General features: G+C 43.6%; 1 protein-coding gene across 4 annotated transcripts; it reads left to right on the plus strand.

Moving 5' to 3' along the window:
* The first annotated feature begins 172 nt into the window (after window positions 1-172).
* On the plus strand, window positions 173-15,919 carry LOC100195165 (NMD3 homolog (S. cerevisiae)). Of its 4 annotated transcripts, none has more exons than XM_014162550.2 (17): window positions 173-242; window positions 1,155-1,296; window positions 5,235-5,307; window positions 5,453-5,587; window positions 5,764-5,860; window positions 5,975-6,055; window positions 6,632-6,760; window positions 6,862-6,952; window positions 7,531-7,609; window positions 7,987-8,083; window positions 10,039-10,156; window positions 12,573-12,718; window positions 13,269-13,381; window positions 13,530-13,602; window positions 14,906-15,012; window positions 15,224-15,294; window positions 15,435-15,919. In XM_014162550.2, the coding sequence occupies exons 1-17, from the start codon at window positions 240-242 to the stop codon at window positions 15,566-15,568; spliced, it is 1,689 nt and encodes a 562-aa protein (XP_014018025.1). In that variant the 5' UTR covers window positions 173-239; the 3' UTR covers window positions 15,569-15,919.

Raw genomic sequence — 15,919 nt, forward strand, 5'->3', positions numbered from 1 at the left:
TAATAAGCGAAACCAAGTTACCCAAACGTAGCCTACAGTACAGCGTAAAAGGCTGAATTAATTCAACCAAACGCTGATAGCTCACATGTAGAAATGCTGCTTGACGTCTTGGAGAATCCGTACACTGCGGGGTGAAAGATTCTGCCTTGGCTCGTTCACTCTAGCATAAAACCTCGTGAACCAGCGGTTGTCCCTTATCCATATGATGCGGTGACTCACACAACCGTGCAAGGGGGAGAATGGTAGCTATATATAACCTCAGCCAGTTGGAGAACTCGCTTTGAAGTACCTCGTTTAAAGCTAACCTGAAAACAAACTGCATGCTCCCTCAACCTTTGACAGCGAGATTGAACTGTAAATAGTGCCCTCAAACTGTAGCGTTCGGTTTGCAGGACCGCACCACTGGGAGCACGTGATGTGTGCACCATGCAAGCTTTTTTAGGATAACATACATCATATTTCTGGAGGGACAAACTAAATGTCACTTGCAACTTTATACTGCTGAATATAAAATGTAGCGTTTGGGCAAATCGCTTATTTTTAACGTACGGACCGATGCATGCACCCTACCCCCACGGCGGAGTGTCTTAATCGGATCCCACTTTATATACGTTTCAGCAAGCCCAGAGGACCAGACAAAGGTTTTGTCTAGAAGGGATACAGATTTTGTCAAAATTGACTTTTCGTAGCAGGTTAGGAGAATTAATGTAGCAGGTTAGAAGAACTAGGTTAAGGTTAGCAAAAGGATTAGGGTGAGCTAAAATGCAAAAAAACGAAAACACTTTTGACGTAAAAAAACGCTATCCCATCTAGACATGACCCCAGAGCGGTTATCAAACAGATACGGCAAAGGTTTAGGAACTCTAAGGTACATTGTAAAATTCTACTTTGCTTTATTGTGTTCTTGTTGTTGATGATGATAATGGCGACGAAGAAAGATAAAGGAGGAAGGTATAGTATATAGATAACGGTAAAATGTATCTTTGGATAAATACATTTATCTTAGATGTAAACAATTGCCTTCTTGTCCAATCCAATGTATGCAACAACAAAAAAAAGGATTCATTGGATTATTACAAATGTTCAGTCATTGCATAACTTCCATATATAATGCAGTTTCTTCTGTGTGTATGGGATTTGAATGGTTTATGAAGCAACTGCACTCAGGCAAAAGAGAGGAACGGACTGGGTCCTTTTGCTACCAGGAAGTGCTGTGTCGTCATCATCCTGCTCATCCTTTCCAGTTTGTGTTGGAGGAACGTGGAGGTTCGCAACGTGTAGATGAACTAACATTCTGTAAGTATGTGTCGTTTATTAGTTGTTTTATGAAACGGCATTACGGGCCCCGAAACATTTTAACACGGCGCCTCCTATGTAATGACAACTGTCACGATCATCGCAAATTAGTCGGCTGGTACATGTTCTATCTAACAGTTACTGGTTGCCGTTGAGTTAAGTAAATCCAATTGTATTCCTAGCTAACGAGAACTGCCAGCAGAGCGTGGTCTGTCAGATGAGATGTGACATTGTGAAAATGGTTAACTGACTGAGAGATGTCAGAATAGTATCTAATTCTGTCTGTGTCATGTGTTTTTTATATATATATATATATATATAACAGGGAAAACAGACTGAGACCTGGATCTCTTTTACGGCTGTGCCCTGTGTAAACATGTTGACATGTACAGTTCTAGACATACAGACAAGAACATTTCAAACATACAAAGACACAATTCAACAGAAACAATCACAGACAACATCATATTGATCCTCCATAACATTTTTAAAATGGGCAAGGGACACCAGAGTGTCTAACTTAAGTTGGATCTGCAGTTTGTTCCATAAATAAGGCGCAAAGGAACTAAAGGCAGTCCTACCCAACTCTGTGGAGACCGCAGGAGTCTCTAATGTAATCCACATCTGTGATCTGGTTTTAAAATTTGTATATCTAGTGGAAATTAATGATGATATATATGGAGGTAGTTTTAAAAGAAGCGCTTTATAAATAAACAAGAGAGCATGTTGCTCTCGCCTCACAGATAGAGAGGCCCAACCCACATGTTGATATAGGATACAGTGATGAGTTTTGTAACTATCACCCGTGATAAACCTGAGTGCACAATGGTAAATAGCATCCAGTGGTTTTAATGTGTTTGCCGATGCATGCATATAGATAATATCACCATAATCTAAAACGGACATAAAAGTAGTCTGCACAATTTGTTTTCTATTTACAAAGGACAGACAAGCCCTGTTTCTGTAAAGGAACCCTATCTTGAATTTGAGCTTTTTTTCCCAATTCAGTAACATGTTTTTTAAAAGAAAGCTTATCATCTAACCATACCCCTAAATATTTATATGCAGAGACCTGTTTGATTTGAGTACCATCCAAGCTAGTGATTACAAAAGTGTTTCTAACTGAGAGTTTAGACCTAGAAAAAAACATGACATTTGTTTTCTTAGCGTTTAAAACAAGTTTAAGCTGTAAAAGAGACCCCTGTAGTATCCTAAAATCAGACTCCAACTGCGTTAAAGCTTGGTCCGCTGTTGGAGCAATAGAGTACATCACTGTGTCATCTGCATATAAATGGAATTTACAATATTTGACATCATCACCAATGTTGTTTATATAAAGTGAGAACAATAGTGGGCCAATTATTGAACCCTGAGGCACCCCTTTAAGTAACTGTAAGGAGTCAGACTTGACCCCGTCGACCATGACGGCCTGAGTTCTATCTTTAAGATAGTCATAAAACCATCGGCAGGCATCAGTGCCCACTCCTATAGATGACAGCTTACTCAAAAGGATAGCATGGTCTACAGTGTCAAAAGCTTTTGACAAATCTACAAACAACGCAGCACAGTGCTTTCTATCATCTAAGGCATTTGCAATATCATTTACAACAAGCATAGTGGCCGATGTGGTACTGTGTTTAGATCTAAAACCAGATTGATTGGTGCTAAGAATACTGTTAGCAGAAAGAAAAGACTAACTGTTTGTTGACTATAGATTCTAGGATCTTTGCCAGACAAGGGAGCCTAGAGATGGGTCGATAGTTATCCAAATCACTACCGTCACCTCCCTTATGTAATGGCAGAACAAAAGCTGCTTTCCACACCTTAGGGATAATTCCTGTGCTTAATGTTAGATTAAAAATCTGTGTCACTGAACCAGCAATGATAGGTGCAGCACACTTAAGTAAGAACGGGTCTAAATTGTCAGCGCCTAAGGATTTCTTAGTATCAATGGCACGCAGGGCAGCTAGAACCTCTGCTTCGGTTATTTTCTGGAAACTAAAAACAGGGTTACCATTTTTCAGAGTAACGGTTGAAAAGCAAGATGAAAAATCAACTAACTGGCCAGTGCCACAATGGCCACTTTTCCTTTCAAATAAAAAACCAGCAGAGATGAAATGCTTATTAAAAGCATCACAAATATCATTTTTTTCACTTAGGATACAGGAATCTGAGGTAATTTGCTTAGGAAGAGAAACAGCAGAATTCCCCCCGTTTCAGTGAATTAACGGTTTTCCAGAATTTTGCAGGATCTCCTGCAGAATCTGTCATAGCATTAAGGAAGTAATTTGATTTAGCCTTTTTGACAGCTGCAGTACATTTATTTCTCAATTGCCTAAAAAACAGCCAATCAGCTGGAGTACCTGTTTTCCTCGCCAAGGCCCAGGCCCGATTCTTTTGCAGGAAAAGACCTGACAATTCAGGAGAGAACCAAGAACTGGTTCGGTTTCCTTACTCTGTGATTCTTAAGCGGGGCATGTTTATCAGACATAGAGGTAACAATAGAAGAGAAAAAAGCAAGGGCTAAAACCAGGTCCAGAAAGCAGCAAGTGGATAAAAACTCAGAGTGATATAAGTCAAGGGTAAAAGCTTGCTGTGAGAAATGTTTATAATTTCTCTTAGAGATTATACAGGGATCAGAGTGTTTCAGCCTGGTATCTCTAATACAAGCAATAGGGCAGTGGTCACTGATATCATTTGCAAAAACCCCACTGGCTGTGTATTTATGGGGGGTGTTTGTTAGAATAATGTCTAGTAGAGTAGATTTGACTGGGTTCTTAAAGTTGGGACGGGTTGGTTTAGTTATCAGCTGAGTTAGATTTAGCTCAGTACAAATGTCTTTTAATTTATCGGATACTGGTGAAAGCCAATCCAGGTTAAAATCTCCCAAAATCAGTAATTCAGAGTTTGCATAATTAGACAGTATATCAGATAATTTGCATAGAGTACAAGGAGGAGCTGAGGGGGGGGCGATATACCCCTCCTAGAGTTAAACGAGCATTATTACCAAGTACCAAATTTAAAACTAGACATTCATATTGCTTTGGGACAGAGGTTGATATGGACACAGAAACATTTAAGCAGCATTTTACATAAATCGCGATACCACCAACTCTATCAGCTCTATAAATATTGTACCCAATCAACTGAACATCTGAATCAGGCACAGAATCACACAGCCACGATTCAGATACAACCAATACGTCAACATTTGATTGTGAGACCAAAATTTCAATAAAGTCCAACTTTTGTATCAGGCTTCTAGCATTCAAATGAATTATTCCAATGCCATTGCTACAGGAATTCATATCAGATGGAGTATCCAAGGTAGCACCTGAAGCTGCACTGGATGAGCAATAAACCATTTTCGAGCTATTGACAGAGCTCAATTTTATGGGGACAAGATTACTACTAACAATACCTCTCTGCATGTGAGTAGTATTCGCAATACGGTGATTGGACAATAATCTAGGAATTGCAGAAAGGTTGTTAACTGTAGTTTGTTCCATATTTGCAATTGAGGGACTAATTAATGAAACTGGGAGAGGAGCATTGAACGTAGTCTGATAGGGGAGCGTACAATCCCAAAAGTCAACCCCCGAAAATACACAACGTCAGGTATCAGAGGCTCTACATGAGGCAAGAGTAAGAGACATGTTGGTGGAGAGGATGCTGGAGCCATACCCGTTAAGATGTAAATTGTCCTGAAGAAATAGACCTGGTCGGTCTGTAAAAGCTGCAAAGTTATCCACAAATGGAATATATATATATCTCTCTCTCGTTAACAGCAAAGTTAGTACACTAGATAGCTGGCTACCATGTATTGACTATAATCATTACACATTAGCCCTGTCGACAATATCATTACATTTTTGTATGTAATCTAAAAAGTAAACACTTGTCTGGCTCATGACATCAATCTGATTTGTCTTGTCTAGTTCTCACTGCTACACCCAAGCCATTTATAATGGAGTACATGCAAGCTCCTGCTACAAGCAGTCAGGGGAACATGTAAGTAGAATTTATGATCAGCCTCCTACATGCTACAAATAATCTGTCCTTTACCATTAGTGTGAAGGTGTAGATTCATAGCTTTTTCAAAGGTATCAGTTGGTACACAGTACTAATTAAGAAATGGTTTCTCTCCTCTACCCAGCCTGTGCTGCACCTGTGGCATCCCCATCCCTCCAAACCCAGCCAACATGTGCGTGTCTTGCCTCAGGACCACAGTGGACATCTCTGAGGGAATCCCCAAGCAAGTCAACCTGAACTTCTGCAAGCAGTGTGAACGGTACTACCCAGACCACCATCACAAGCCTGTCAAACTTAGTGCCCCAGCTAAGATGTTTAAATCCCTGTCTATTGCTCTTACTTGACCAAAGGATCATTAGTCAGTTAACTGGGATCTTACCATGGCTCCTACATTAGGTCAGATCGATTGATTGCTCCTCTTTCTCTTCCATGCAGGTACTTGCAGCCTCCAGCCTCCTGGGTGCAGTGTGCTCTGGAGTCCAGGGAACTGCTCGCCCTCTGCCTTAAAAAACTGAAGGGCAACATGACTAAAGTGAGTATCCCTTCCCTGCTCTGCTCTATTTATATTTAAACATACACTTGTTAAAAAAAATATAACGGGGCTGTAGCCATTCGCCTCAGAAACTCATGTGACCTCTCAATCCAGGTGCGTCTGATCGATGCTGGATTCCTGTGGACGGAACCCCACTCCAAGCGGATCAAGTTGAAGGTGACCATACAGAAAGAGGTGAGAGAGAGGAGACGAGTGGAGAAATGAGAGGCATGAGAGTGTGATATTTAATAGAAGGGATTAGTGTGGATTAGGAACCTGATCTGGAGGACGTGTCCCACCGCTATGTGTCCCACCATGTTGTCATTATTTCCTCCAGGTGACAGTAAAGGGATAAAGGGCTGACTGTGTAGTTTCAGAGCACAGTGATTGGGTGAAGGTTAGCCAGTGGCTGTCATAACTTCATGACCTTTCAGAGGAGTCTCAGTTCCTCAGGGCCCAGGGCATTGTCTGGAGTGTAGGGAGTTTTGTGACCTGTGATCTTGTATCTAGATGCCCTTTAGTCACCAGAAATAGCAGCACCAAACCCTGATGAATAAAGTCTTCCACATCAGTGTTTCCCAAATGGTGGGTGGGTAATGATCCACTGGTGGGTCACAGCCAATTCCCTTTGGGTTACAGCTTTTTAGCCCAGTTCTGGATTTTAAAGAGTGTTTTATTTACCTGGTGTGTCACATTACAGTCGTAAACTATGTTCTGAGTCAGTCATATAAGAGAATAGTGGTTGATGGTAGTGTGATTCTTCTTGTCCAGGTGATGAACGGCGCCATCCTGCAGCAGGTGTTTGTGGTGGAGTTTGTCATCCAGGGCCAGATGTGTGACGACTGCCACCGTGTCGAGGCCAAGGACTTCTGGAACTCTGTGGTGCAAGTCAGACAGAAGGTACCACTGATGATTAGAATGATATTATTCATGTTGCTCACCACAGCTATTGTTTTTTAACATGTTGTGTTTTTAACCTAATATTGGTCTGGTCTTTTTAGACTTCTCACAAGAAGACCTTCTACTACCTGGAGCAGCTGATTCTCAAGCACAAACTCCATCAGAACGCACTCAACATCAAGGAGATCCATGGTGGGTTTGGGATAGAATATACTGCTCTAAAGTGGGGGTTTCATCCAGGAAGAGACACCAGACCATGCAAGCTTACCATTGATGATTTTCTTAATAAAGCTTTCCTGTCCCGGGCTTTAGAAGGGCATGGCCATGTGTTTAAAATCAGTGTGGTAGGATCATAGTACTAAGCATTCTATTTACCATGCCAACAATGCTGTTTGACTCGGGACCTATTTTCAGTCACACACACACACACTGTGTAGTGAGAGCCATTTCAGAAGCAGCACCCAGTGTGGTTGGACCAGATTGTAAGGGAGAAGCTGTCCTTTGACAGTTCAGTATAAATTACCCCCCTCTCTAGCCGGAGTTAAAAGCCTTGAAGCTTCAACATGTGGCGGCCATATCTCCCCCGGTGCCCATCTGGTCTGTGTTACTGAGGCTGTCGTATTAAGTGTGTTGGAATGGTGATGACCCAGGTCGCGTGTGTGTGTGTGTGTGTGTGTGTGTGTGTGTGTGTGTGTGTGTGTGTGTGTGTGCGTCTGTGATTGATTTATTGACTGAGGGCTGACTTGTTTTTAATCTTTTTCGTCTCTCAGAGGGTATTGATTTCTACTATGCCACCAAGCAGCATGCTCAGAAGATGGTGGATTTTCTTCAGTGCACAGTCCCCTGCAGGTAGGAACAGTTCACCAGAGACCCTCCACTACGGGTAGAGGTTGCCCTGTAGTGACAGAACTCTCTGACCTGAGGTCAGTGTCTAGGTGACATTCTCCTACTCTTGATGGCTCCTTAATGGTTATTGCATAATACCCATGACATTTTAATTTGGTGTTGGGACAGTATGTTGACATTGAATTGAACAGTGATGACTTAGACCGCATTAACCACAGTAAGTGTGGTCTGTGTGGCTAGTGCTACAATTATTCAATGTCAATAGACATATATTTTGAAAAAATATATTTCTAGCTTAGCATGGAGAGGGTTGAGAATGTTTAATTTTTCTCTGACAAGATATTGTTGTCTTTGTTTTTTTGTGTCACTCTCTTGTTTAGGTCGAAGACCTCCCAGCGCCTCATCTCCCATGACATCCACTCAAACACATTCAACTACAAGAGCACCTACTCCATTGAGATTGTTCCTGTTTGCAAGGTATGTAGCATCTTCCTCCAAAATACTGAAGGTCAAATGCTCTGTGCGTTCAGAAAGTGTTCAGACCCCTTGACTTTTTCCACATTTTGTTACGTTACAGCCTTATTCGAAAATGTAGTAGTGTCATAAATATTTATATGAATTAAATATCACATTTACATAAGTATTCAAACCCTTTACTCAATACTTTGTTGAAGCACCTTTTGGCAGCGATTTACAGCCTCGAGTCTTCTTAGGTATGATGCTACAAGCTTGGCACACCTGTATTTGGGGAGTTTCTCCCATTCTTCTCTGCAGATCCTCTCAAGCTCTGTCAGATGGATGGGGAGTGTCGCGACACAGCTATTTTCAGTTCTCTCCAGAGATGTTCGATCAGCTCCGGGCTCTGGCTGGGCCACTCAAGGACATTCAGAAACTTGATCCCGAAGCCACTCCTGCGTAACTTGGCTGTGTGCTTAGGGTCGTTGTCCTGTTGGAAAGTGAACCTTTGCCCCAGTCTGAGGTCCTGAGAGATCTGAAGCAGGTTTTTATCAAGGGTCTCTCTGTACTTTGCTCCGTTCATCTTTCCCTCGATCCTGACTAGTGTCCCAGTCCCTGCCACTGAAAAACATCCCCACAGCATGATGCTGCCACGGCCATGCTTCACCGTAGGGATTTTGTCCGATTTCCTCTAGACGTGACACTTGGCATTCAGGCCAAAGAGTCATTTAGGTGCCTTTTTGCACTCTACCATAAAGGGCTGATTGGTGGAGTGCTGCAGAGATGGTTGTCCTTCTGGAAGGTTCTCCCATCTCCACCTAGGAACTCTGGAGCTCTGTCAGAGTGACCATTGGGTTCTTGGTCACCTCCCTGACCAAGGCCCTTCTCCCCCGATTGCTCAGTTTGTAGAAACATCTCAAGGATTATCAATGGAAACAGGATGCATCTGAGCTCAATTTCAAGTCTTATAGCAACGGGTCTGAATACTTAGGTAAATAAGGTATTTCTGTTTTTTTATTTGGAATAAATGTGTCATTATGGGGTAGTGTGTGTGTGTGTGTGGGTTTAGAGGGGGGGGGGATTATTGAATCCATTTTAGAATAGGGCTGTAACATAACAATGTGGAAAAAGGGAAGGGGTCTGAATACTTTCTGAATGCACTGTATATCTTTTAACGTGCAGGGCTGAAAGGTGGTTGAATAGGTGAGCAGAGCGCATCTATAATCAAATGCTCAGGTACAAACAGGTCAGGGCAGACCTATACAGATTCCCCATTCTTATTATAACAGGCACCGCTTCCCTTGGATAGAACTGTGTTGTTTTAAAAGATGCTTTTGAACTGTCAAATGAAAAACTAAATTTGACTCTATCTTGGTGTGTCTAGGTCAGGATTCTTTACTCCAGGTTTTTTGTTGAGTGAATGTTTCTCGTCAATGCTCTTCTGTTGGATTCATGTGGTAGATGAATCTACTCCTATTTTCCAACATGTAGCCTGAGTACACAAGCATCGACGCTTGGCTTCTGACCATACATGTGAAGAGTGAATTTTTGTTCATATCCAATTCCATCTGCATGTGTTTTTGTTCATTTCTATCCAATGACTGAATGAAGTATTACAGCACTGGCTTATTTAGTAAACACATATGACTCAACATTTTCAAGATCAATGAAATGCATTCCTAATCAGAATCTTGTTTTCTTTTGCGTTGTTTCTGAGACAAATTGTAATCACACTGATAAAACAAAGAGAACCTAGCCGACCCCTTGTACAACCAAACTGGCAGTGACAGCCTCTGTTGTTGTTATTCAGAGGAGATTGCTCTTGAAGGTGTAGCCTAATCCAGAGTTGAATGTTAATCTCTTCTGTAGTACAGCTTGATGTGGGTTTTCTGTGGAATAATCTGGTGGGGAGGTTCCAATGTTCTCTCTGACCAGACCTCAGTCTGACCCCTGGTTTGTTTTGTCTCATTGCCCAGGACAACGTGGTGTGTCTGTCGCCGCGTCTGGCTCAGAGCCTGGGGAACATGGGCCAGGTGTGTGTGTGCGCCCGAGTCACCAGCACCATCCACCTGATCGACCCCAACACCCTGCAGAGTGAGTACAGTACACACCATCACCACCCACCTCATTGACCCCAACACCCTGCAGAGTGAGTACAGTACACACCAGCACCACCCACCTCATCGACCCCAACACCCTGCAGAGTGAGTACAGTACACACCATCACCACCCACCTCATTGACCCCAACACCCTGCAGAGTGAGTACAGTACACACCAGCACCACCCACCTCATCGACCCCAACACCCTGCAGAGTGAGTACAGTACACACCAGCACCACCCACCTCATCGACCCCAACACCCTGCAGAGTGAGTACAGTACACACCAGCACCACCCACCTCATCGACCCCAACACCCTGCAGAGTGAGTACAGTACACACCAGCACCACCTACCTCATCGACCCCAACACCCTGCAGAGTGAGTACAGTACACACCACCCACCTCATCAACACCCTGCAGAGTGAGTACAGTATACACCACCCACCTCATCGACCCCAACACCCTGCAGAGTGAGTACAGTACACACCACCCACCTCAACACCCTGCAGAGTGAGTACAGTATACACCACCCACCTCATCGACCCCAACACCCTGCAGAGTGAGTACAGTATACACCACCCACCTCATCAACACCCTGCAGCGTGAGTACAGTATACACCACCCACCTCATCAACACCCTGCAGCGTGAGTACAGTATACACCACCCACCTCATCAACACCCTGCAGAGTGAGTACAGTACACACCACCCACCTCATCAACCCCAACACCCTGCAGAGTGAGTACAGTATACACCACCCACCTCATCAACACCCTGCAGAGTGAGTACAGTACACACCACCCACCTCATCAACCCCAACACCCTGCAGAGTGAGTACAGTATACACCACCCACCTCATCAACACCCTGCAGAGTGAGTACAGTACACACCACCCACCTCATCAACCCCAACACCCTGCAGCGTGAGTACAGTATACACCACCCACCTCATCAACACCCTGCAGCGTGAGTACAGTATACACCACCTACCTCATTGACCCCAACACCCTGCAGAGTGAGTACAGTACACACCACCCACCTCATCAACACCCTGCAGAGTGAGTACAGTATACACCACCCACCTCAACGACCCCAACACCCTGCAGAGTGAGTACAGTATACACCACCCACCTCATCAACACCCTGCAGCGTGAGTACAGTATACACCACCCACCTCATCAACACCCTGCAGCGTGAGTACAGTATACACCACCCACCTCATCAACACCCTGCAGAGTGAGTACAGTACACACCACCCACCTCATCAACCCCAACACCCTGCAGAGTGAGTACAGTATACACCACCCACCTCATCAACACCCTGCAGAGTGAGTACAGTACACACCACCCACCTCATCAACCCCAATACCCTGCAGAGTGAGTACAGTATACACCACCCACCTCATCAACACTCTGCAGAGTGAGTACAGTACACACCACCCACCTCATCAACCCCAACACCCTGCAGCGTGAGTACAGTATAAACCACCCACCTCATCAACACCCTGCAGCGTGAGTACAGTATACACCACCCACCTCATTGACCCCAACACCCTGCAGAGTGAGTACAGTACACACCACCCACCTCATCAACCCCAACACCCTGCAGCGTGAGTACAGTATACACCAGCACCACCCACCTCATCAACACCCTGCAGAGTGAGTACAGTACACACCAGCACCACCCACCTCATCAACACCCTGCAGAGTGAGTACAGTACGCACCACATGCTATTCTGGCTACTGAAAAATAGCTTTTACAGATATGCTTTGCTTCATTGATCGATTAGTGTTGATGTGTTGACAAGTTCAATGTTTAAAGGTGATTGGATTTGTGTCTGGATGAGTTTGTGCTTGTCTTGATGTAAAGCATCAAAAGTTGACCATGTGCTCCATATTTTTAGCATCAGTTTTTGATAGACTGATGGAATGTCATTATATTCCACTTGACGTCAGTCTTTTGTACCTAACTGAACCCAGTATCGTTTACAGTGTGTCTGCTCACATGCTCATCACCCTCCCTCTCAACAGCTTCCCTCTGTGTCTAATCAGGGCATTCCACACATGGCACGCACACTCATTTGTTGTCCTTACTTGCTGTGTGTGTAAAGAAATCCCTCTGGTTTCATTCTGATATTTTGAAAGGCAGGGCACACGTTTTTAATTAGTGTTCAAAGAAAGGCTACTTTTGCGCCAGAGCCGCCTTTCTCAACCCTAACCTCTGGGCAGAACAGTGCTCCATGCTAGCCAAATCACTAGACTGCAGGGGGAGGGAAGTTCAAATAAATCCTTTGATCTTGTGTGCGTGAGTGTAGGAAATGATTGGTGGTGTTTTGAGCAGTCAAAATTGAAACTCTGGACTGTCCATAGAGAGAACCATCTAATTCTATTTCTCCTGTCTGACCCAACAGTCGCTGAGGTGGATGGGGGCACATACTGGCGCAACCCCTTCAACAGCCTCGTTAGCCCAAGGCAACTGGAGGAGTTCATCGTCATGGATACTGACATCATCAGGAACCAGAAGCTGGGGGCGGGAGCAGGCATAAGGTCCAATAAGGTAGGAGCTCTGAGGGAAATGGGCGGTGATTTGGAATTGGGCAGAAGTGTGGCCCATTAGCAAGAACACCTACATTTCAAGAGAAATAAATGCTGCTAGTCTGTTTCTTTAGATGCTGTGTGTTCATGCGTTCAACTTCCCTCACTCCATGTGAGGAAAAACATGTTCTAGCGTGTGTGTTGGCGAGACAGATTGTTTGGGTTGATACAGCTTGACTGCGGGGCTTTGGTGTGTTTGTGGCTTTAATGAAAGTGGTGTCGAGCAGATTGAATTATGGGGAACATTTCTCTTTTCTCGGAAGAAAAATCAATACTGAAGCATTACATTATCCCTGAAGCAGCACATCTGATTAGAGAGAGAACCTCCACAATACATGGAAGTGTTTGTGTGAAATGGAACAGGAAATGGGCTCGCTACGGTACGATAACGATCCCCTCCCCCATCTCAGGGTGTTGAAACACTAGATGCCCTCCATCCGTTTAGTGGAAAGGAATAGAAGTAATGGTGGTGCTAGGCTAAATCTTGTGTGTGTTCTGATTTGTGTTTCCAGCACACTCTGGCTGAGGTGTGGGTGCAGAAGACCTCAGAGATGGACACGGCTCAGCAGTACCACTGTCGCACCCACCTGGGCCACCTGCTCAACATAGGAGACCTGGTGCAGGGGTAGGTGACTGTCATGGGCTACTATACAGCTACTCTTAACTTAATTATTCATGGAACTTCTTGTTGTATAAGAGAATCAAAACATTACCTAACTATTTTGCTTGTGAAGTTAGAGTAAATATGTTTTTTCACTTTTGTTTCCCTCTAGCTTTGACTTTGCCAATTCCAACGTTAATGACGAGTTTCTGAACAAGATGAACCCGAGTCATATTCCTGACGTGGTAAGAACCAGTACATAATACTGTGTGCACGCCTATATCCTCCAAAACAAAGATCTCCAACAGGTAGATCGCGAGCTACCAGTAGTTCCCAGCCAACATATGAGTAGCTCTCCAATCAATTCTTAAAGTACATGCATTTTTCCATCACAAACTGTCATAAACATAAAGCACCTGGCTACTATCCAATCAAAGCCACATTTACATTTTCCCAACCTGGTTAGCCACTATTGGCTTAAAAAGCCAGACACAACACGATCTGCCTATTCATTTCCAGCAATGTTGCCCCCTGTCTGTGTTTGGTGCACGTGCTTGTCTATCACTCCGTTTGTAGCCAGTTAACAATGCTAAGGATAATGTATTTTTTTCTTCAATTGGTTTGTGTTTTGAAGTTCAACCCAACATTGTGCACATTTTAATACAGTTGAGTAGACTTTCCCCCAAAACCTTCTGTATTAAATGTTAACCTCAAAGTAGGCTTACCTGACAGAATGATAAATTATGATTATTTGTTTCAATTGGGGCCATTGTTTTGTGATCTCTGCCATGACATGTGCTGCAGCAGTAGGCCTAACAGCAGAAACATCGCTAGACTGACACATTACTGTCTTGCTAGATGCGCAATTAAAGGGGAATTACACTTTTTCCAGACCTCATATGGTCTTCTGATGTGATTTAAGCATTGCCATGGACTGAGAACATACATTTTTGTTGTTTCTCTATGAATATTTGTAATATTGAGAGTATAACTTTTTTTGTACAAATCCCAAACCAGGAAAAATAAAATAGAAAACAGAATTCTGGAAAATACAAAATATCATTTTATTGGGCCTGCCATGCCAAATCCTGTTTATCAACCATTATTTTACCAGGTATATTGACAGAAAACACATCTCTCGTACACCAAGGACCCTGGGACGAGGTAGAGGAGAAGAGAACAATGTTCCTGTTAGAAAGCTATAAAATAAATTGAAGCTCGCAACATTAATTCTTCTAAAAGTAACTCTCATGCTAAAAAAGGTTGAAGAACCCTGGTCCCAAAACAACACACCTTTTTACCATGTACTGTACAGTCTGTATTAGTTCACATTGCCCCCTGGTGGACATTGTAGTATTGGTTCGATTTTATGTTTGCTGCATTGATTTAAAATGTCAAACCTCTAATGGAAAAATTGGCCGCCTAACCAAATACTATTTACTTAACTTTGAAATGAAAGCTCAACTGCATAAGGCAGAATACATAATAACAAAACAAAATCAATGCATGTATTGAAGCCATTTGAACATGTTTGTTGTGGACTTGCAGGTGCTGATTAAGAAGAGCTACAACCGCAGCAAGAGGGTGAAGCGCAGGAACTGGAAGCTGAAGGAGATGGACAAAGACAGGGAGGGCATGGCGCCTGAAGACGAGAGGTAAGGATGAGAGGAGGAACTGATGAGAGAGGAGGAATGTGGAGGGGGAGAAGCAGGAAGGGATGAGGAGAGAGAAAGTGAGGGAGGAGAGAACTGAAAGAGTGAAGGTTGGATATGCTCTATATCCAGGTGATGACTTTGTAAGTTGTGAAAGGTGTCTGTCTTCAACATTGGCGGTGACTTTATATATTGTTCTCTCTTCCTGTTTCAGACAATACCAGGACTTCCTAGAGGACCTGGAGGAAGACGAAGCCCTGAGAAAGAACGTCAACATCTTCAGAGGTGAGTGACCACAAGTTTCCGCTTCTCTTTATTGTTCCTTTTGCGAGAACCTGGCAGTTTTCCCCAATTGTCACCCATAGCTTTTTATTTATCCATTTTTAGCTGTAGCCTCATGATAGTTGTATTGTTTTGTATTGCAGATGCGTCTAAGATCCCAGTGGAGAGTGACACGGATGACGAGGGCGCTCCTCGGATCTCTCTGATGGAGATGCTGGAGGACCTCAGCCTAACAGACGCCACCGGGGGAGTGGGAGCCGACATGCTGACCGAATAGACCAATCACCGGCCTGCTTACAGCCACATCATGGCTGTTCAGACCAATCAGGTCTTACTAACATCAACATGATGATTGACTAGACAAATGGGAATCCTGCTACTAAAATGAGGGATTAGTAGTCCAATAAGAATGGCAATGCCACCCGTTGTCAGTTACCATTGCTTACAGTCTCCACCCAACAGCAGCCACTCAGAATGCTGCAGACTGGTCACTTCTAAGGTTGCTGAGTTATTGATGGTAAACTGCCCTTTTTTTTTACCCTGTCTCCATGTTAGAGGCAGTGGGTTGTGGTGATGTACTCGAAAACCACTTAATTTCCAAGTCAAATAAAATATAATCTGGTTACAA

This window comes from Salmo salar, chromosome ssa20 (genome assembly GCF_905237065.1).
Source record: "Salmo salar chromosome ssa20, Ssal_v3.1, whole genome shotgun sequence".
NCBI classification, from domain to species: domain Eukaryota; kingdom Metazoa; phylum Chordata; class Actinopteri; order Salmoniformes; family Salmonidae; genus Salmo; species Salmo salar.

What these genes read in the sequence shown, in the direction of transcription:
- LOC100195165 (XM_014162550.2), top strand. An exon ending in TGTAGATGAACTAACATTCT is followed by an intron (nt 1,297 to 5,234) that starts GTAAGTATGTGT and finishes TGTCTTGTCTAG; the next exon opens with TTCTCACTGCTACACCCAAG. An exon ending in TGGTGCAAGTCAGACAGAAG is followed by an intron (nt 6,761 to 6,861) that starts GTACCACTGATG and finishes TGGTCTTTTTAG; the next exon opens with ACTTCTCACAAGAAGACCTT.